Source organism: Lepidochelys kempii, chromosome 3, assembly GCF_965140265.1.
Source record: "Lepidochelys kempii isolate rLepKem1 chromosome 3, rLepKem1.hap2, whole genome shotgun sequence".
NCBI lineage: Eukaryota > Metazoa > Chordata > Testudines > Cheloniidae > Lepidochelys > Lepidochelys kempii.
The window spans coordinates 105,329,550-105,352,581 of record NC_133258.1 but is presented as its reverse complement, the minus strand read 5'-3'; the positions used below and the strand labels follow the sequence as shown (position 1 = coordinate 105,352,581).

The 23,032-nt window shown below is 40.8% G+C and overlaps 1 protein-coding gene across 1 annotated transcript; it reads left to right on the top strand.

The window, feature by feature from the left end:
* The first annotated feature begins 6,429 nt into the window (after positions 1–6,429).
* On the top strand, positions 6,430–19,559 carry LOC140909058 (p53 apoptosis effector related to PMP-22-like). The gene is made up of 3 exons (XM_073337447.1): positions 6,430–6,865; positions 15,925–16,068; positions 16,990–19,559. The coding sequence occupies exons 1-3, from the start codon at positions 6,655–6,657 to the stop codon at positions 17,187–17,189; spliced, it is 555 nt and encodes a 184-aa protein (XP_073193548.1). The 5' UTR covers positions 6,430–6,654; the 3' UTR covers positions 17,190–19,559.
* The last annotated feature ends 3,473 nt before the right edge of the window (positions 19,560–23,032 follow it).

The window sequence follows — 23,032 nt, the reverse complement described above, 5'->3', positions numbered from 1 at the left end:
AAATGGCCCAGACACACGTAGGCCCTGGTACAGCGAAGACTTACATACCTGAGTGACATTTGGCACATGCAGAACCTAAGGGGCCCCACTGAACTAAATGAGGCAACTCTTATGCATAAGTGTTTTTAGGATCAAGGTTTTAGAAAGGCATTAGCTCACTCGGGTGCAGGGGACCCACACAAGGACTTGCACACAGGGGTGCTGGAACAATTTTTATAGTGGGCGAGCTGAGAACCATTGACCCAAACTGTTAATCCTGTCTATGATGGAAACCACTTCAAGCCAGGGGGTGTGGCAGCACTCTCCCCACCCCCCTGCCCCGCCCGTTCCAGCACCTATGACCGCACAGGGTGAATTTCAGCTTAGGGCGCTGACTATAGCAGAGTGGCAACATTTGCCCCTACATGTGTCTCAAAATTCCTTAACTTTTTTTAGTGTCTTCTGCCCTCTAGTGGTAATATCTATCAGCCTTTCTTGTATCTCCTAGGAATGAAAATCCATTGGAACATCAAAGGAGAATGGCTATTAATTATTATTATTAGTAGTGATGAAGTATCACTTAGGACCAGGATTCTGTTGTGCTAGACAGTGTATAAACAGAGAACAAAAAGCCTACACAAAAAGCTATCACACAGGGTTGCCAATTTTGGTTGGACGTATTCCTGGAGGTTTCATCACACGACATAATCTTTAATTAAAGGTTTCAGAGTAGGCTGTAGCCCACGAAAGCTTATGCTCTAATAAAATTTGTTAGTCTCTAAGGTGCCACAAGTCCTCCTGTTCTTTTTTTTTAATTAAAGATTAGTCTTTAATTCCTGGAGACTCCAGGACAATCCTGGGGGGTAGTAACCCTAATATCATAAGATTCCCATGGCTCTGGTGTGTCAACAGAGATTAAATCTGTCTGGGGAGCCTGCCAAGAGGAGACTAAGTATAAGATGCAACTTGCAGGAGGCACCACAGTGGCATAGCCAAGTAAAAATATTTTGGTTTTTCAGGTGTTTTTTTTTTTTTTTTAATCCATATTTTCCATGGAAAGCAGACACTCATCATGAAAAAAAATCTGTTTAGGCAAAAAAACAATTTGCCATTGAAAAACAGCTTTGATAGAGCATTGCCGACCACCTTCAGAGACAGATAATGAGAGTGACAGTGGAGTAAGCTTCCAATAAGTGCTGGTGGCATGGAAACAGATTTCAAAATGTATGCAGCTCAATGAAAATGGATTATAATCACAAAGAATAAAAATACCTTAAGTATGGATATTTTCTTACTGGAAAGCAGATGTGAAACAAATTTTGCACTCACACCTGTTCAACTCCACTGAGTCACTAAGGCTCTATGTGGGTAACTGAGGTCAGAGTCTAGCCCATCACTCCTGTTTACATTGGACTTGTTTAACTTAGTGATTCATAAAAGGTGAAATGTGCCAGACAGTAGCTTAAAGCCACGTTCAAGCTTAAAGAATGTTCAATCTCCACAGGATCCAGCAGGGAGCACTGTAAATCCAACTAAAGATCCATCCGATGAAGTGAGCTGTAGCTCACGAAAGCTTATGCTCAAATAAATTGGCTAGTCTCTAAGGTGCCACAAGTACTCCTTTTCTTTTTGCGAATACAGACTAACACGGCTGTTACTCTGAAACCTGATTGCTGTAGTTATGTGTTGGTGGTCATCAAAACAAATAGGAAAGAAATCTGAATACAGTTAAAAGTTTGTAACAGAAATATTTCAGTGTACTAGCATTTAACCTTTAGGGATAAACCTTGTAAGGAGTTGTATTCCAGTGTTTATAATGGCTTTGTGAGGCTGATGTTGCTGCTCTCTAAAAAGACCTGATCCAAAGCCCACTGAAATTAATGGAAGGACTCCCATTCACTTGACTGGGCTTTGGATCAGGCTATAGGTCCTTTCAAAAAATAGACTAGAAGTGATTACTAAATGAAAATTTTGCTTTGTAGCTCAGGGCAGCATATGGTTTTGCCGACACAAATTACACCACATATCAAATAGCCAAATGCAGGCAGAGCCCCAGCTGTGTAGCGCAGAAAAAATATTGCTACAAAATAAAAAAGATGATGGAATTATCTGATTTGAAACAAAGGCTATACAACCCTTTTATACTCAATAATTAAGGGTGGGAGGAGGAACAAGGGATTCAGGGTTACTTATGGTGTCCCTGGTTTATGGTTGTCACTATAAAGGTGCCATTCAGGAAGAAGGGTCTAGATTCACGCTAATTACAGCACACATGACTTTGTGTTGTAATTCAGGATCCTGCATGTCTGAGATATCATCTTGTTCCAGAATGTGTGCCCAAGTGAGTCACATGCCCAAGACATTTGAGTAGGTTAGCTAAGCAAAGGCTATTTCACTTCATTAGGGGTTTTTGCATCCTTTCCCTGTGATTACATGCATCACTAAGGTTTTGGTTTGTTTCTTTGCAGTCTCAGACTTGATAGCTACCCTCTGGTCTCTGGGCATAAGCAGTCAACACACCTTTGACAGGAGAGACACACCATACCCACATGGAACTTCCTGCTCTGCTAAGGCTGCCATATTGGTTTGTTAGATTTTTCAGTGCTAGATAACAGGAACATTAGCACTGAGGGCAGGTAAAGGTCAGTAATATGTCATTGAACACTTGGCCACAGATAATATACAGTAGATTTTAGTTTATCTTTGGATTTATTTTGATTTCTCAAGAGGCTTCCCTTCAGCTGGATTGTCACAGGTATTTCTTCTACACAGCTCAGTGAGGCAGCTCCTTTCCACAGCTCAGTGAGGTTTCCAGAAGTAGAGTCCAGGAAGCAGTGCAAAATGTAAGAAGAATTATTCTTTTTGGGCAAATCTGTCTACTCTGTGCCACCCAAAAACAGTATTAGTTCTAGGGTGATTAAGGATATTCCTAGTGTGCAAAGGATAGTACTGCTGAGGAGTGGGAAGTGTGGCTTGAGGGCAGTGACAGGAGAAATATATGTTGGACTTCAATAACGGTCATTCATTTAAAAATGAAGAGAAAACTTACGTGTACCTCTGTGCAGTTGCACTGGGGAGGGGGGTAGGAGAAGCCCAGTTTAGCGCTGATGGCAGTGTTGTGAAACAAGAAGGGGCATGGCTGGGTGAGGCAGGGGAGTGGCCAAGTCTCCAGCAATACGCTGAACAGCACTATGATGGCTGCACTGGGGTGTTGGGAGGGGAGTGGGGGACATAGATTACATTGTCTTAAGAGATGTAGCAAGGGTTGCCTCTCCCCACACTCCCTTTAGACCCCAATACAGTAAGGTACTTAAAGCATGATCCTAACTTTATATATGTGAATTATCCCGTCACTGAATGAATTGACTTCATGGGACTATGCACATGCTTAAAGTTAGGCACACGATTAACATATCTTCCTTTATTTTAGTTATAAGCTGGGGACGCATCAATTAGAAGTAACGGAGGAGGAGAAGGACCTTGGAGTATTGGTTGATCATAGGATGACTATGAGCCGCCAATGTGATATGGCCTTGAAAAAAGCTAATGCGGTCTTGGGATGCATCAGGTGAGGTATTTCCAGTAGAGATAAGGAGGTCTTAGTACCTTATACAAGGCACTGGTGAGACCTCACCTGGAATACTGTGTGCAGTTCTGGTCTCCCATGTTTAAGAATGATGAATTCAAACTGGAACAGGTACAGAGAAGGGCTACTAGGATGATTCGAGGAATAGAAGTCTTTAAACCACGATTTGAGGACTTCAATAGCTCAGACATAGGTGAGAGGTTTTTCGCAGGAGTGGTGGGTGAAATTCTGTGGCCTGCGTTGTGCAGGAGGTCAGACTAGATGATCATAATGGTCCCTTCTGACCTAAATATCTATGAATCTTCCTGAATTGGGGGTTAGCGTCTCTAACCTTAGATAGCATAGGGATCCAACTACATCTGCCTGCGTGGCACACTTTCACTGCAACACATGTGTGACTCTTACAAAGCATATTTTAATCTTAACATAATTCTCCTTTCTTCCCTTACCATTAGTGTATTGCACTCAATACAATCTCTTTTTAGTCTTGAAGAAACAACAGTGTTTCCACTTCTGAGGTTATTTGTTTGAGTGATGAGGGTGGGTGGGTTGGGAAATCTCATCACTGAACCAACCAAGCACTTCTAAACTGGCACTGGTTACACTTTTTACAGAAAAAAACAAACACCCTTATGTATACCTTATGCAATCCCCAATGAGGAGTTACATGTCCATTCAATGTAGGCCCTATATTTTATTGTTTACATGAAAAAGGGATGGAATCTGAACAACAGGAGAGAACTGAACGCAAGATGAATTTGAGAGCATCACTTTGGATGAAATTGCAGGGGCATGGTAGCAGTAGTCAACGCTGAAGAAGAGAAAATTAAAGTAGTCAGGATTCAATATGACAAGGGCCTGGATGAGAGTTTTGGCAGTCTGGAGCAGACAGAAAACAGGACATGTTATAAAGGAAGAAGTAGCAATATTTGGGTGTAGCTTTGATGTAAGGATCCATAAAGAGAGATCATTCAAAAATATGGGCATGACACGTGACATATGGTATCAAATGTATATTTGTTAAGAAATTTTCAATTTATCGCTTACCCATCTTACACTTCTTGCCGTTGTTTGTATCTCAGTTGACTTAGCTAAGAATTCTTATAAGTTTATACATTTTATTAACCAAAATAATATTTATGGTAACATTAGAAATTACAGCATGAAAAATAAAGTTGGTTAGATAATAGTGTTCATAATTTCTAAACAAATGATTCTGACATAGAATACTAAAACTTTATAAAAAAATCTATGTCAAAGCAATAAACCAATATATTTTCACGATAAATCTTAACACAGTGGTAAATATATTGTATGTTTTCTGGATAGGTATTTTCAATACCAGTATAGAACAATAGATCTTAAAACAAATGCTTCATTAATTTGCCAGTCAAACTTGATATGCCAATTATAAGCTTTATGTGTTAATTAAATGGCGGGACTGTCCATCAATTCAACCCAATACAATTTCAAATTTAGGAATTTATTTAATAATTAAATAATTAAAAGTATCAATTTAGTTCAAAAGTACCTTCTAGGTAACAATAATTCATAGCCATACCTTGTCATTTATACACTAACAAATATGCCACATACTAAGCATCAAATATGCAGATAATGACAGAGCTATTTTTAAGAACAAATTACATACATTATGGGAAGCAAACTTAATAACTTTATTAACTGAGCCACTTCTTTCATTCAGGTTTCATTGAAATTGGTATGAACAGCTATATTTCTTTCCAGAGTTTGCCAGTGGAGTCTTTTAAAAAAGACTTTAGGAAAAAGAGTGATACTTTATAAGCTGTTTGGTGTTACCATGTCACAAGTCTTTGCAGATTCTAAAAATTCTGGGGCGAGATGCCAACTTAATTTTCCTGGCCATATATTCCAATAAATCATTTAATTAATGTCAGTCAATATACAGGCACTTGGCATAATGCTGACTGTAATAGCAGGTAAGCTATAGTTAAAACAAGCAGATTTCCTTGTTAATAATTTCTCACTTCCATTCTAAAGACAGTTTTTGCCCCTAATTTGCATTTTTGCTATCTCAAAATTGGGTGAGAAGTCACACATTTTAATTCAATAACAACACTTTTTAAGCCTTCAATACATTAGATGATTAACATAATAATATCAATTTTTGGTAGCTCATAATGCTATCAGTTTTTGGTAACTGACTTGTTTTCAGTGCTCAGACTCTGGGTGTAAGCAACATTATCAAGAATGAGGGAAGGGAGAAAAGCATGGGAGATAAAATGAGGATCTTAGTTTTAGCCATATTTAGTTGCAACTGCCAACAGGACATCCACAAGGAGATGTTAAAGATACAGCCTGATATGTGGGGACTGAAGGAGATCTGTTAGACTTAAGTAACCAGCTACAAGCTACAACATAACATGAATAATGAACGGTGAAGAGTTAAAGTCATCAGTTCATGAACAACTTACAGGTTGGAAACTAATACTTCAAACTAATTTGGGAAATAATTATGAATAATGACGATGTTAGAAGAAATGCAGGATCAGTTTGTGGCTGATTCACGGACCAAAAAATGGGCTGATTTTATACTAAATATTTTTTACATCAAACAGTTTGATCAGCACCACTAGAGAATACTTTTTGTAGTGCCTTTCAGTGAGATTTTAAATACTGCATCTCTTATGAAATCTCACTTTCTCACAGCCTAGGGCAGCCCTGAATCTTCTCATACTGCAAAAAGATTTGTGAACTCGTGAGGTGCACTTTACGCTGGGCAGTGCCTGCTAGGAAAGGGTTAAGTGCCTAGACTAGGGAGTGTAATTGGAACCATGGTTTGTTTAGCAGCCAGGGGAAAGGAACAGAGCAGCAAGGGAGTTGAGCCCAGCCCGGCAGCTCCTCTCTGGCTCAACAGGTTATTGCTGCTGTTAGTCACTGGAATCTAGGTGGGGCTCTCTCCTCCCTTACTGCCTTTCTGCTGATTAAAAAGCAGCTCTCGCTCTCTCACACACACACTCTCTCTTAAAACACCCCACCCTGCAGAATCCAGAAAGAGCTCTCAGGCTTGTGCATCCATTCTCTGCTGAAGGCCCTGACTGCTGCATGAGATGGCGATATGTACCCTTGCCTGCTGGAGATGCAGGTGGCTCCTGCCCCTTCTCCTGGGCTTAGCTATCATCTTGGGCATCATTGCATTGTCCGGCCGGGGCTGGCTGGAATCGGAGTCAGCGCCGTACCAGCACCAAGCGTCGTTATGGGAGAGCTGCACCCGGTGGGACACTTTCCCCAACTGGGTATGCCAGTCCCTCATGGATTACTGTAAGTGTTTGCAATGGGGTGTCAGAGTCCAGGCCACATGCCTGAGCTCACCCTACTCCAACCACCCCAGTTATCCCTGCCAATATTTGACAGCTGTAAATTGGTGCCTTCTTTATTAGCAAAATAACTGCCTCTACCAACGGCCATTAGCAAAACAACCCCTTTCCTCACTTAGGAAGGGTCCAATTGTTCCCCCTGTGTGGCTGGTTAATGGGGGGTTCAGGACAAGTTGGCGTTTGCAGGACTAGCATTAACAGCATTTCCTAGTTAATAGTTACACAGAAAACCAGGCCTTATCTGCCTCTGGTTGCTTTTGAACAGGCTTCCCTGTCAGTCCAACATTAAGCAACTGGATGAGGGACTCACAATGGAAGTAAATGAAAAAGAATAGCAGATGGAGTCTTTTAAAATCAAGTGAACAGATCTGGCTCTTTGCATGTCTTCTCTCCTTTATTGCTGGCTCTCCACCAGCACTATTTGTGACCTACATGAGGCTCCTTGAAGTCGCCAACCTCTTTGCCCTCTGATGAGTGTGTTGATAAATGCTGGCCATTGCTAGCACAGCACACATGCCCAGCCTCTGGAGTGCCATACCTGGACAACATCTTAACTACCCTCCTCATAATACTCTGGAGGGAGTGAGGGAAACAGGAGTCCAACCGTTCTGGACTAAGGAAATTCTGCTGTTTTGGTGCCTCTCAACCTGTGATTTCAAATAGAGTGAAATGTGTTTTGAGTATGGAAAGAAAATGGTATTTAGTTGATACACATACATATATTATAGAGAAGGAAGTCACTATATGAAGCAGCTGAAAAATCTGAAACTAAATCAGGGGGATATTGTGTATATATTTTCGAAGTGGCTAAAAATGTTAGTAAATTATGTTCGGTTCAGCTGCCTCCTCTTAATACTCTCACCACATATTCTCAGGGTATGGTTTTTGCTGCCAAAGTACTTGCTGATTACATTTGTTGTTTTATCAAATGAAACATTTAGGGTCAAATACAGAGACACACCTTCAGAACTTCATTGAAATGCACTGGACTGGGGAAGCTTGGGAGGATAAGAAAAGGAAAATGGAATATATTTTTTCTCCCTAAAAGGCAGAGACTGTTCTTTGCACATATTGGTTCTTTTACAGCCTTCTTAGTGGGGGAGGAACAGATACAATGATTGTATCAAGATGATAAACATCCAAAATGATCTGGAAACTCAGAAACCTTGGATTATACTGGATTTAAAATGGGTATTAGGAGTGTGGAAACAGAGGATAAACCATTTGGGGTACTGTATCTGTTGTGTGGATGGATTAATGTTTGTGAGTAGTTTTCCATTATGGCACTTGCCCGCAAGCAAAATGCAGAACTCATTGTGAGAGCAACAGCATAATTTTTTACCCTGATGATGTCTGTAGGTTTTACTCTTATGTGGGAGGAATTTGGCTGCCCTCAGAAAGTAACTTCATGTTCCCAGACCCTTCCTACAAAGGGAAGAAAGGCTAAAAAAACAGGTGCCAGGTTTCAGAGTGGTAGCCGTGTTAGTCTATATCAGCAAAAAAACCCGAGGAGTACTTGTGGCACCTTAGAGACTAACAAATTTATTTGGGCATAAGCTTCTGATGAAGTGGGTTTTAGCCCACGAAAGCTCATGCCCAGATAAATTTGTTAGTCTCTAAGGTGCCACAAGTACTCCTCGTTTTTTTTTTGCTAACACAGCAGAGTTACTGCACTTAGGTTTCTCTCAATACATGCTGTAGATTTAGTACTATATGACTGTTTCATACTTCACCCCAGAAAACCAGGAGCTTTGGGAAAGGGCCACATTCTGCTGTTTTGCTAAAGAACTGTTGTTCCTATGGCTGTTATAAATGAAGAATAGCCTTAATTACTGACAGGTTATTTTAACCAACTCAACTTTGTCCCTTGAATAATCTTGATGAGGTTAATGTTGTACTGTCAAAATTATTCTGTTCAAATATTATCTACATCTAGGCAAAGGACATAACATGTCAGACCATGGTTTGATTTTCTTAACATGCCAATATGGAACATGTTATTTTATTTTTTAAAAATGCTAAGAATTTTAACTCAAAATAGGCATGCACAGGGCTGCCGCAGTTAAAACAATTTATTAATCTAGACGCATAACTCTTTGTAATATCTAATTACTCCACCCTATTCTGTTCCCCTCCCAGTGATAAGAAAAGAAAGCTTCAAGGTGGATCCCCTCACTAATTTAAAGCTACATTGGAATCAGCTTCTTAATCAAGCATCTGCATGTCCATTGCATGTTGATTAGGGGAGATGAAACTGAACCATGCCCTCTAGTTGGGGGGGAAAAAATCTTCCTGTTGGAATGGTTCCTAAATTGAACTGCTTCTTAATACATGTCTGAAACCTGGGGCTCTGGTGTCCCACAACGGACAAAGGGTGGAAAGCCAAAAAGAACAGTGGGGGTCAGCTTGTAGCTGGAAAGAGGGTTTGTTTTGAGAACTGTTCTGGTTTCACCAGGAAGCTCCTGAGTGCCAGCATGTGCATGTTACCAATATACTACATGCAAAAGCTGGCGCATTGCACTGCATTTTGAATTGAGGTTATGTAGCCCAGAATGCTGCTGGATTAACAATCCTCCTTTTGTGTCTAGTCTGTGCTGGTCAGATATGCTGTATTTGATGTATTACTGGTAAGGGCTTATTTGCAAAGCAATTGTTTTTCTGCCTTTGTACCTTAAAAAGACACTTGTAGGTTTAGACCCAATATTTGTGGATGGGAATGTCCTCTTGATTCTAGATAAACATTTTTATTTTTTTAAGGTTCTTAGCTTCACAGTTATTTTAGATTTGAATTACCATCCTCTAACAGAAAGTATATATGGTCAAGTCCCTAACAGGGTACTTAATGCCCTGCTGGTTATGTTTTAATAATCCATTGGCATTTATGAAATTCACAATAATTGATTTTAAAAAGTACATACAATACATGGAAACATTAATTTGGATCTTTACCAGGAAAAAAAAAAGGCTAGAATCTTATGAGCATGGGCCAGGCTCCGTGAGTTATTTGTTAAGTCCATCTGGGGATGTGTAGCAGTAACAGTGTAGTTGGGAGACTGAGTGGACTTTGATTCAGCAGGCTCTCAGCCAAGTTTGTTGATAGATTTATCAGGCAGCTCAGATGAGTTAGGTAGGAATGTTAAAGATATATTCTCTCTTGACCTTACCCCTCTGTGCGTATTCCTATCAGCTTTGTGATACAAGAGTTGCTTTAGGGGAAGTTGAATGTAGTTTGCAGTGTGTGCTCAGCAAAAGTCAATGACAGTAAAAGAGACACTATCAAGGTTGCTGTGTCCAACCCACCCAAATCAAGTATTATAGCTTTATCTAAACTAGGAAGCATTATATAAGGTTCCTGCCAGGGTACCAGACTAAGCATCCCAGTGGAGATGAGTAATGCCGGACCAGTTAACTACCTGCTTTTCAGCATGTTCAACTACAGTACAATGGTTATACAGACTCTGGAAGCTGCCAGCATTTTGTCTACAATAGGACCCCCACCCAGTGTCAACCTGTTGTTGTACTAGTGGGCATTGTTTTGTACAATTTCCAGATGTAGCCATGGCTTATTCAAAACGTTCACCAGTAAAATAAAGGGTGCAATTAACAATCTTAGTTCCTCCAAAACAATCTCTGAATCCTGCATTTCTTGCACTCTGATGTGGACATATCCACCTTATTCTGTCATTATGTGTGCAAGAAAATTCCCTTTACCATGGACTCCTGCTCAGGATGAACCAGAAGAGAGCTTAGACCTCCTTATTTGGTCAACAAGATCACATTTCATACCTGCTGCTCTGTTGCTGAACCAAACAACCTGCAGCCATTTATGATAACAGAAAATAAATATAACATCACTATCAGCAGTTCCCAGTCTTCAGCCATTAGAACGGCAATTATTCACAACCTCACCAACTGATCATTGCAATGAAACTTATAAAATCAGAAGTTATAGATGGAAAAGTCCTGATACTTTAAATGATCTAGTCCATGTACCTGCTGCTGTAGGATTGCTCTCTACAGAATGTTCTCCTAGGGTTTTGGTTCAATCTAATTTTAAATGTCCGACGCAATAGAGTTTTCACCACTTCCCTTGGGAACACATTTCACTGTCAAAAAGATTTCCTGACATTCAGGCTAATTTCTCTTCCTTTTTAAACTTCATCCCATTTCTGGTAATGCCACCCTAAATAACTCCTCTCCCTCCTTGGTGCTTGCAGTCCTCTAATATCTGTAGACTTACGTTCTTCTCTAAATAATCACTTAGCTAAGATGTGGGTATATAGGTCTAACTCTTTTAATCTTTCCTTGTAATTATATCCTTTCAGCCCTGAATCATTTTAGTTGCTCTTCTGTGAACTCTGAAATATATTTCTGGTAATGAGATGTCTAGAATTAAAGGCAGTATTTCAGGTGAAGCTGGTGCAGAGTACATAGAAAAAGACTATTACTTCACTGCTGCATGATCTGATGCTTCTGTATATGCAGCCCAAAATTGCATTGGTGGTTTTGCGACCATATCATAAGCACCTATTTGCCAGTGCTGAATCAGAAACTCTCTGGCTAAAAAGGGATTGAATACATCAATTTCTCCAGAACTGAAACATTAACAAATAAACACCTCTCACTTATGATTGCAAAACTAGCCTTACAAATGTGAACCAAATGGAAACTGGTGCAGTGTTTTCTCCCTCTGTCAGGAGGCATAGAGCTTCAAGTTGCCCAAGCAAAAACAGCGTGAAAATGATGAGACAATGGCTAACCCCAGAGAAAGGCTGTTGAGCAACTGAGATAGACAAAGGACCCCACAAACAAAGGCTGGGAGCTGGGGATCAGCTGAGGCCCACTCAACAGTCAGAAAGCTCTGGGATGGAAAGAGAGCAAAAATCTGTCATTTAGCACACTCATGGACAGGGGGAGTCTTTCACGTTTGTCAGACAGCTGAGAGGCAGAAGCTGATCAGAAAGAAGGACCTCCATCTAGAGTCCAGGGATAATACTCTAAAGGAATCCTAGCACTCTCCCTCAGATCTGAAAGTCTCGTGTGTGTGTGTGTGTAAAAGTGGTGTTCACCAGGTGCTCTGTGGTGAACCTTCCTACCCCAATCTTTATATTGACCCTTAACACAGGTGTCCGGTACATTTTTCAAGCCCTATACTCCTTGGTATTGTCAAATGCTCTCATTTAGGGCATATCTATACTGGGGTTTTCTTGCATTTCTTTTGCCAAACATTTCCCACTGTTGCTTCCACCAGTGTTAGGAACAGTAGCAGTGTTAGTGTAAACAGGGCTGTAGGACTCACTGTTTCAAGCACGATGTTGTCTAATCCTGCTCAGAGCAGGTCCACAAGACACAATGGCAAAAAACACCAACAGCTATCTTCAGTCCTATCTATACTAATATGCCAACTCCTGCTGCCACTCGTGGTGCTGAAATGGTGGAAGCAATAATAGAAAATTTGTGGCCAAATTAGACAAGGCCACAGTATCATTTGTAAATTTCGTGACCATGACCATTTTACTCCCTCTTTATTTATGAAGACCAGGGCCGTCCTTAGGATTTATGGGGCCCTACGCAGTATTATTAAACTGGTGCCCCTATGCTCCACTGAAGGTGGTCCCCAGCTGGCACCGTTGACTCCAGTGTGTCGAGGGGGCTCAGCCAGGGCCGGCTCCAGGCACCAGCTTTCCAAGCGGGTGCTTGGGGTGGCATTTAGAAGGGGGAGGCCGTCTGTGTCCCGCAGCGGCAATTCGGTGGCCGCTCTGCTGCTCTTCCCGCTGCGGCGACAACTCGGCGGTGACTACTTGGGGCTGCAAAATTGGTAGAGCTGCCCCTGGGCACAGCCACCACCCCTGCCCGCGGTCCCCCAGAACCCCCGCCATTGCTGACACACACCGAGCTTCCTATGCAGCAGACGCTGTGGCAGTGGCTCAAGGCAGGCTTCGCGCTGTCACATGGGGGCTGCATCTTGCCAGAGCCTAGGGCCCTCCTGCAGCCCCTCGCCCCTCCTGGCTCACCATGAGCATTTTGACAGTAAGTACCAAGCAGTAATAACAACAATAATAATACAAGTGTGTGCGTGTGAGAGAGCCCGCGAGAAAGCCAGTGTGTGTGTGTGTGTAGGATTGTGTGTTGGGGGACTGTGTGACAGAGTATGAGACTGTGTGTGTGTGTGTGTGACAATCTGTATTGGGGGACTGTGACTCGTGAGAAGCAGAGTGTATGTGGGCATGAGAGCCAGTCTGTGTGTGAGAGAGACAGTGTGTGTGTGTGAGTGTTAGGGAAGTGTGAGCTCACTGTCACTTTAAGTCGTGTCGTCCGGTCCCCCCGTCCTCCCCCCACTGCTGACTCACGGGGAAGTTTAGCTCCTCCTGTCCTGGCCCCAGCCCGGCCCCCGCTGGAGACCCTCTGGCAGGCAGGGTCCAGGGAGGGACCTGAGCTGGGCTGCCGCACCGCCAGTGACCGGCCTCACTGCCCTGGGCTCCCCTTAAGGACAGCCCTGATGAAGACATTAAATAAAACTGGACTTGACACTAATCTTTGCAGTTTCGTCACTAGACATCTCCCAAAGCTAACTACATTGCTAGTTTATTATTACCAGAGCTGAGCAAATAATTCACAGCAAATGGATTCCAGGAGGAGCTTTCACAGCAGGCAGTTATACAAAAACTTCTTTTTACTTGTAAAGTAAGTGTATCTGATAAGGAGATCCCTGAGACTCAATAAATGTGAGACCCCTACAATGCCATTTTTTTAGAGAGTCAACTGTTCAGAGTCCATCCAAATTATAAGGTGTCTGAGTCCTTGGAATGTTTGTACTTGATATTCCAAACTCCCCTTGCTCAAGGAGTGTACAGATCTGGCTTTCTACTGAACTTTTATAATAGTTTTGTGAATTATTCTGTATGACAAATCCCAATAAATAGTTTAAATAGATGGTTTAATCCAGGAAACATTTTTTCTTGAGCTGATTCCATGCTATGTTTAAGCATATTTAGACAGTAATGATCAGCAAATGAATCCTTTGGCTGTGGCAGCTTTGAACCTAATGGCCAGTACCAGCATTGGGAGCGTCAGCGAATGACATCCAGTATGAAAGAATTAGTACAGGTTTCAGACCAAAAATTCCAACCAAGCCGTTCCCGTCCTCCATTCCTAACCCTGCATCAGTTCCACATGGGAGGGAAGGGATAGGATATACTAGGGGTGGTTGAGGAGGAATGCAAATTGCTGATAGTGATGTTATATTTATTCATTTGCACAAACTCCCTTCTTTTGTCAGCAGCAATGTGGGTCCAGTTTGCAGGGCTGCTGTGGAGCTTCTCCACATTCTTTCTAGGCCTGGCTGACTGTCTTCAGGATTGGGCCATGCCCATGTGGAACCCTCATGTGTATTCTGCTATGCCCCTTAGTCCTATACGAGACAGGTTCAGGATTTGGGCCTACATGATTTCTTTGTTTTAATCTCCTGTGTAAATGCAGGCAACCAGTCTTTAGAGTAGGTGGACGCATGGTAGATGCATGACGACTGTCTACCTATAAAATTAAAACTCTTGAATTAGTACCTTTGGTCTCTTCAAAGTCAAAATAGTCAACTACTTGTCCTCGTGGTTAAGAAATGGCCTGTTGTTGCATGATGCTTGCCTATGCTTGTGTCTGCTGTTTGGAAAGAGAATGAGATTTGAATCTTCAGAAGCCAGCATTTATTTTAAAAAGGAAACTGTAGGTTGCTTTTCAGGAAGGGATGTTATTTTTCTGGTGCCCGGACATTGATGCCCATTGTTGCCATGAAGGGATTTCTTACTTAGCAGTGGCAAATGGAGGAGAACATTCTGGAATAAGGTTACTGGAATAAGGTTACTTTCTGAATGTCTTTTTGGTCCTCTTCTTCTGCCTCTGAGTGACTTGAAGTTATACTTGAGACATATCCTGGTCCCATGAACCTGTCCACTTTGAATGTATTCTCTTATCCCACATGGTACTCAAAATAATTAAAATTGGGAAGTTTGGGTAACTCCACCAGTCATTGGACTGCTCGCTTTCCTTCTCCCTACACATCTAAGCTGGTTCCAAGTCCTTTTGGTGCTGAGTCTACATTATCTTTAAGAGCCACCTATTCCCTTCTATTTCTACTGGTACAAACCATGTCCAAATCTTTGTAATCTCTCCCCTTAACTATTCCAGATCTACCCCATTCTGTTCTCCATTCTGTTCTGTTCTCACTTCACGCTCCAGTTCATGCAGAATAAAGCTGCCAAAATCCAATTCCTTGAATGTGACTTATTCCACTCCCTTTATGACTACCCATAACTTTCTGCATTGGTTGCCTTCACATCTCTCATTTCCTCTATGTGGGCATAGGCTCCCTTATCTTGTATACCAATCACCCTTTCCTTATTCAGATCTCACATTAATTCTAACTTCTTCTGCTAAGCCTTCCAGTGCTAGTCCTCCATTACAGCATTACTCATTTCTTCATCAATTAAAAAAGTAACTACAAATTCATGATGTCAAACAGCTTCTATCTCTTGGTCCCAGCAGAAAACTGCATTGCCCAGGTTGATATCCCTTCATTTGTCTGATTTTGTCCTCCCCACATCCTTCTTGTCTGTTTGCTCATGGACCATGAATGGAATTTTCAAAAGTGGGCTAACTCTCCTCCCACTAACTTCAGTGAGAGCTTTACCATTGATTTCAATGGGAGCAGAGCTAGGCCAATGCTGAGTGCTTTTGAAAATCCCAACCTTTGTCTTTTTTCTTGTGCTTGTAAAGCATTGTGCATACTTATGGCACATATAAATAGTGATAATAAATAATTACTCTCTGCTCAGACGTCTATGGTTCCCTAAAAGCCACACTTACATTTCTGATACTTCAAAGCAATATTGTATGCTTATAAGGGAGAGAATCTCCACAATGATAGAATTAAAGCAAACAAAAGACCTAAAGATGACACATACTTCCATGTACTGTTTTATATAACATGTTTCCCCCTTTCCTTTCAAGCCTGGGGAAGAGCAGCAGCTGCCACCTACCTCGTCGGCTTTGTGATCCTAGTCATCTGTTTCGCCCTAGCAGTCATTGCATTCTCTGTTGACATACTTCGTTTCAACTTTGTGCGAGGAATCGGTGGCTTGCTCTTTGTTGCTGGTAAGACTGATGATTGCTTCTTAAACTGATGTTTGTTCTAACTCTGATACCTGCTAGCTGGAGTAAAGCCTCCTTCTCTCTCCTCCTAAAAATATCCACCCCACACATATTTCTAATTGGGTTCATGATTCATTTTTATGAATGAGAAAAGCTTGTTTTACTTTTGAAGTGATACTTGGTTTGCATCCTCAGAGTTTAGACATGTTGTAATGATCATTACAATGTCCAAGGATGCAAATCAAGTTTCACTTCAAAATTAAAACAGGATGTGGGTGTTGTGACATGATGGGGGAGACATAAAGCGAGCAGGTAAACTAGAATGCTTTGCTCTGAACTCTTTCTGATAGTTCTGTGGAAGTAACTAAACAGTGAAACAACAATCCCAGCAGCAATGTCTCTAACACACAAGTATGTTTTGCCCTGGAAACTGCTATGCAAATACTAAAGTAAAGGACTTTTAACTACAACTTTTGATTCTTTTAGTCCAGATTGTTCCACCTCTGCATCTATGCTTGGTTAAAGAAATTTGCATTCCTCTTATTAAGCATCATTGCCATTGTGTTAGTTTGAATTGTTCTCAAGCATAGGGTTAAGGACCCAATTCTTTAGTCACTTTGCACCCAAAACATCCTTTTGAAGTCAGTGAGAGATCTGTGTGTAGAATGGTTCCAGAATGAGGCCCTGATCCTGCCATAAGATCTGTGTGGGCAGACCCTCATACCTGCGCTGAGTCCCATTGAAGTCAATGGACCTCTGCAAGAATGCAAGGGTATACCTGCACTGATCTGATTGTAGGATTGCAGCTAAGTCCTTAAATATCTGAGAGGGGAGTGCACCTACCTGCCAATAAAGTCAGAGTAGGAAATGTGATGAGATTAATTGTCACTCATTTTCAATTTGTTTATTTTTACCTTCCTTTAGCAATATTCCAGATCATATGCCTGGTCATCTATCCAGTGAAGTTCACAGAAGACATCGAAATGAGGGGAGCTAATATGTTCAGCTGGGCATACGGCTTTGGTTGGGCCAGCACTATTATTCTAATAGGCTGTGCTTTCTTCTTCTGCTGTCTCCCCAACTGGGAGGATGAGGTGCTGGGTAACATCAAGCCAGCATATTAGTATTCTTCCCCAGAGAGGAGTTGAAAAGCACATTGTATACAATGAAAGAATAAATTAAAATATAAACACACTAAAAATTACAGCACCGGAACTTTGAAAATTGGATGTTACAGACTGAAAAAAAATCTTATTTTTCCAGAATGTTTTGAACTTGTGCTGACGCTGAGTTAGCAGAAAGGCTTGGCAACCTGAAGCAAATATTTTAGAAATTGTAGGTAAAAGATCAGAAGGTTTGTATTTTCATATTCATATCCGATATGGATTGATTTGGGTTAGTCAATCTGTTGCCTCTCTCTCTACATGCAAAAGTTCCTACTAATTAAGTCACTCTCTTCCACACATTTGTTTAGACATCCATATAAAGAATTTAGTACTTAAAGTACAGAGGGAGAGAAACAGAAGTGCATTCTGATTTTAACCAGAAACACTGCAGAGCCCTTTTATTCCCTTCCTGGTATTTTTGTTTTTATGTTTTATATGCAAATTTGTCAGTAGTGAAATAGAATTAAAAAAAAATCTTTCAAAGAAGGTTTTTTTTTCTTCCAACATAATTAGTCCCAAAAAAGAATTTTTGCTTTGCAAGTTCATTGCAATCTGAAGTCTCCTAAGAATTTCTTCTCCCCTCCGTATTATTGGACTGATATCCAATACTAAGTAGTAGAAATTGAAGCTAGAGAAATTAGAAACTTAAAACAAAATATTTTTCCACTGACTGTAGCAGTTAGATGGCATTAAAAAGCATAAAGTGAATATCTGTGTGTACAATATTAATGGTGTGTGCTGGTGTAACATTTATTAGCATTCGTTTGTGAAGACTGCAGTACTCATATGTGATGAAACCATAAGTGAATAACACAAATTGTTCCAAGAGTACCAATAAAACCTTCAGACCATCAAACACCATCATGTATTTTTATGCTACATTTTAGAGATATTAGTTTAGAAAATATTTTAGAGTTGTATTTTGTTTTTAAATAGGTACTATTTTTCACATCCCTTCACCTTTAAAACCAGGTTGCCTTAGCTATCAGACAGGCTTTGGAGGAAAATTTTAAAATACAGTTTTCAAAAGTGATTTAAAATAGATTTTCTGTATTTCAGAGTGTAGCAAATTTAAGGTCTCATATGGGGTGAACCACCAGGGATCCAAATGCACAGGTCTCTGTGTGAGTGTGCATATATTTACACACATTTCACTGGATAATCGGAAATCGCAGCTGAGTGGGATAGCAAATGTGATTCTAGACTTGAAAGAAATACCTAAGAGATGTAGACATATTTGGAAGTAAGGACTTATCACCTTAATATCTCAATACCAATGACATCAGGCCTCTAAACTGTGGATCCCTCACTGATGCAGCAAATGTAATTTTTGATCTGTACTTTTTACTTTATCTTCGTTTGAGGAGAAAGAAGGAAACTTTTTTGTGGCAGGTTATTTTTTTTTAAGTGGTGCCTATTTGAAGCTGCTCAGAGGTTGCAAATCCTGAAAGTAGCTCTGGCACAGCTATATGACTGGGTAGGGTACAGGTGAAGTGGTGAAAAGCAAATGCACGTGGTCACATCCTTCCATTGTTTGTCAAGTGGTCTGGGGTTTATATCACATGGCTGAAGAAATAAAACAAGTTATTCCAAGTTATCATGACACCATACTGTAGGTGGTGTGTGTGTGCACACATGTATTTATACATAATGTAGAAAACACACACAAAAATATAACCTATAAGACATAACCAGAACACAGTAGAACTAAAATACATAAAAACTAAGTTTACTCAATGCCCAATCTATTTTGTATTATATTGTAGTTTTGTAATACACCTTTTGCTTTTGGTGAAAATGTATAATTGTACATGTTATAATCTCAGTCATGGCTAGCCAATCAACTAAATTTATGATTCTTGCTGGGAAGGGGCAAATTTTCCTCTCTTTCTGTACAGTACAACTGCTGGTGCGGATTGCCTTACAAATTCATCTGTACCACTAATATGATAATATATAGTTCTACATTGAGCACAAAGGACAACAAGGAATAGTGATGTTGTCTCGCAAATACCTTGCACAGCTAAAGATCTGAAGCAAAACAAGAACTGAAGGTGGATGTACGCACTTGGAGAGAGGTTGAGTAGAAGTGTGTTGCTCAGAATTACTGAAGTGTTTTGTATGTTTTTGTAATCATTGTCATACTTGACAAAAAAAGAAAGTTAAATATAAATGAAGTTGAGTTCCAGAAGTATTTTGAAAGGAAACAAAAGCAAAATGTTATGGCTTGTTATGTTCACTTCAGCTGTTCAGGAATAAGCAATTGCAAATATTTTAATAATAAACTACTTTCAATAAATGATGGCAATATATTTTGATAATTTCAAATATAGTGGTTTCACTTATTCTGTTTAAGGAGGTTATTCAAAAAATGTATACTTAGTAGTGGTAACTGTTTGGAGTAGTTTATGAGAAGGGGGCTCACTTAAAGCATGAATTTAAGGAATTCTTGACTTTTAATGTGAACATCAAAATGTATGAACTCTAAAGGCAAATAAATGAGGCAGAGCTATTATTTATATGAAAAGGCAAAAATGCGCAATGTTCACGGAAATGAATTGCCCCTCTTATTCTGAATACCTTCATCAAATGCAGTGTATCTGGAAAACACTCCATTAGGCCTATAAAAGGTAATCATTCAAGAAAAACAAATAAACAGCATTCGAAAGAGATTAAGTATAAGCTGCATCTGATGAGGAAGATGGAGCACAGACATTTTTATTTGTGATCTGATTGGATAATGTTGTTCCAGACCCCAGGACTGTTGATTTCTGAAGCAGGTAAACAACAGAGACATCTAACAACAGTTTCCAGCTAATAAGCCAGAATTTTCTTCTTTGTTTGCATTAATTAACCATCCTCCTTCTTCATCCCCAGTGAATTTGAGAGACTTGCTAGTACAATTGTAGGGAACATGTGATTTCTTTCTCCTATCCTTCTCCCCACTTTGTTTCTGACTGTTGGTTGGGGTTTTTTTTAAGATTTTTAAAAATACTCATGATTTTTAAATACACATCTAGGTCAGTCTGGTTGATTTTAGATTTTCCCAAATGGCTTGAAGAGAATTTAAGTTTGTTTCGGGTGTTCTCCACAAACATACTTATACATTAAAAGTCCTCTCCTACAACCCTTGCTCACATGAATGCTCTGTATTCATAGACCAGAGCCTGTTCTCATCGAAGTGAATAGAAAATCTCCCACAGGCTTCAGTGGTGCAGGATCAACCCAATCCTGGGAGACAATAAGCAATTCTGGGGTCTGAGCACCTGCTATTCCTAGCTATTTCTGGATGAATCAAGGGCACTTGCTATCTTGCAGAAGTGGATGCTTAAGAAGGCTCATTCACTTGAACAGGACAACTAGCGAGTATACCTATGAATAAGTGTGGCAGCATTAGGCCCACATTGAGATTTTTTTTCTTTTTCTTCATATTTAGTAAAATTAAGGACACATTTTTCAAAGACAAGTTGTTAATAAGAAGGTTCATTAAAATATCTGGCTGAGCTTTAGTTTAAAAACCTGTAGTTAATTTACATAAAGTAAAGCACTGGAGTCCAGATATTTGAAGATTTGTTGGAGATGGGGTGGGGGAGGGAGTAGTATTATGGTGATGAGCACTATAGAAACACTCATACGTATAAACAATTAAATGAACTGTAAAAAGGAGCCTCTGAGATCAAGTGTTGAAGTAAAACAATGAGTTCCAAATAGATTGTATAAGAGTATACAGCAATTTATTTAAAAAAATGGTTTATGGAACTTGTGTTGTAAGGTTTCAGAGTAACAGCTGTGTTAGTCTGTATTCGCAAAAAGAACAGGAGTACTTGTGGCACCTTAGCGACTAACCAATTTATTTGAGCATGAGCTTTCGTGAGCATCCGATGAAGTGGGCTGTAGCTCACGAAAGCTCATGCTCAAATAAATTGGTTAGTCTCTAAGGTGCCACAAGTACTCCTTTTCTTTTTGTGTTGTAAGTTAATTTTTCTTCTGTGCTTGCCTCATCTGAGAAAGTCTGCCATGCTGTCAGCTGATGCAGTGGTTTCCCAGGGGCAATGAAGGCTGCTGCAACACAGAAAAACCCCCTAAGAAGCACACCTACTAAAAACTATAGGCTACATTCACAAAAGGACTGAGGAGCCTAACTACAAGTTAGGTGCCTAAATCCCAGAATCAAGCCCCACTGAGATTCACAAAACTCCTGTTCAACTGCTGCTGAAGACTGTAGGCACCTAAACTCACTCAGCACCTAAATGTTTGTAGTAAAAGTTCCCTGGGCACCTGTGTTTCTGCCTCTGGGCATGTGCACACCAGGCACCAAGATACCTAAGCCCCAGAGTGATTCACAAACCCAGGGAAGATAGATGGCCCTCCACCTAACTTGCCTGTGGGGTCCAATCCAGTAAGCATGCTTACAGCTTGCCTATCAGATTGGGCCCCTTTAAGGTAAGCTTACACAAAACAGCCAGGGGAAGGGCAGGTTCTCTCACAGCTTTTGGCCCAGAAGTTAGGGAACACTCTGAGCACATGGGAGACCTTTGTTCAATTCCCCCCTCCAGCTTAGAGGGAGAAGGGTTTTGAACAGGGATCTGCTCCCTCTTGCGTGGGTACCCTAACCACTGAGCTATGGCATATTCTGAGGGCTGGGCTCCATCTCTCTAGTTAAAATTATTTTTCTACAATGGAATAGTTTCAAAAGAGTCATAGGCATGGGGGACCTGGATTTTCCACCTCACAAGTGACAGTGTGCTAACTACCAGGCTACAGAGCCATTCTCTCTCTCCCCTGCCTCCCTCAATGACCTCCTTCGCCACTGAGAGGTGGCCGATCCCTATGCAAATCTTTTCTCCCCTCAGCTGGCAGGGGACTTGACCCCCAGGGTCTCCCATGTCACAGGTGAATACACTAACTATGGGGCTAAAAGTTATGAGGGAGCTCCTTTCCCCCACCCCGACATTGAAAAAAATGGCATAGGCACCTAAAGCCAAGACAGAGTTTGCAGCTGAGAATCCCACAAGAGTGGTACCTCCTTGCAGCCCAGATTTAGGCACCTAGCTCCAAGAAAGCAGCAGGAGTTGGCATATGCCCCTTGGCTTGGCATCTCTCATTAGCTGCCTTAGGTGAAGAGCTGCCTAGCATGATGGCTTTTCGTGTGTGTGTGTGTGTGTGTGTGTGTGTGAATTCCATTCTGAGGTGTCTCTCTCTCCCCATTCATTAGACAATGGAGTTTAGTGGTCAAACAGGCTTTGTGAATCCTGGTTTGATTTTCTAGCACCAAAAAATTAGGTATGGCAATGCATAGTGTCACCACACCTAAGTATCTTTGTGAATCTAGCCCTATGTTTTCTGTACAAATAACTGGAGCTACAAAGAAATAAGGACATAAAAATAAACAACCAAAGAGTTACGTACTGACGTTAGACCTAGAGGAGCATATGGCCTACTAAATTATGCAAAGGGATGCCTAATGTCACATGGCAAACAAGCATCAGAGCCAGGATTTCCATCTATAAAGCTCCCGGGCAAGACTTCTACCTTACTAAATGTCAGTTGCTGATCTATAAACTAGGAATAATAAAAGTCTTGGCACTGTCATGTTCTGTGGCTCTCAGAGGTCTTTACAAAGGTAAGTAGCTCCAATTTATAGATATAGTGACTGGGGCACAGATAACTTAAGACTTAAACCACTGACTCCCATTCACAGAGGCAGCTTATGAGTCTGTCAAGGTTCCTTCCCCACTCTGAACTCTAGGGTACAGATGTGGGGACCTGCATGAAAGACCCCCTAAGCTTATTCTTAGCAG

Coding starts and splice junctions, on each gene's coding strand:
- LOC140909058 (XM_073337447.1), top strand. CDS start 6,655: ATGGCGATATGTACCCTTGCCTGCTGGAGATGCAGGTGGCTCCTGCCC. Junction 6,866..15,924: donor CCAGTCCCTCATGGATTACT/GTAAGTGTTTGC, acceptor TTTCCTTTCAAG/CCTGGGGAAGAGCAGCAGCT. Junction 16,069..16,989: donor TGGCTTGCTCTTTGTTGCTG/GTAAGACTGATG, acceptor ACCTTCCTTTAG/CAATATTCCAGATCATATGC.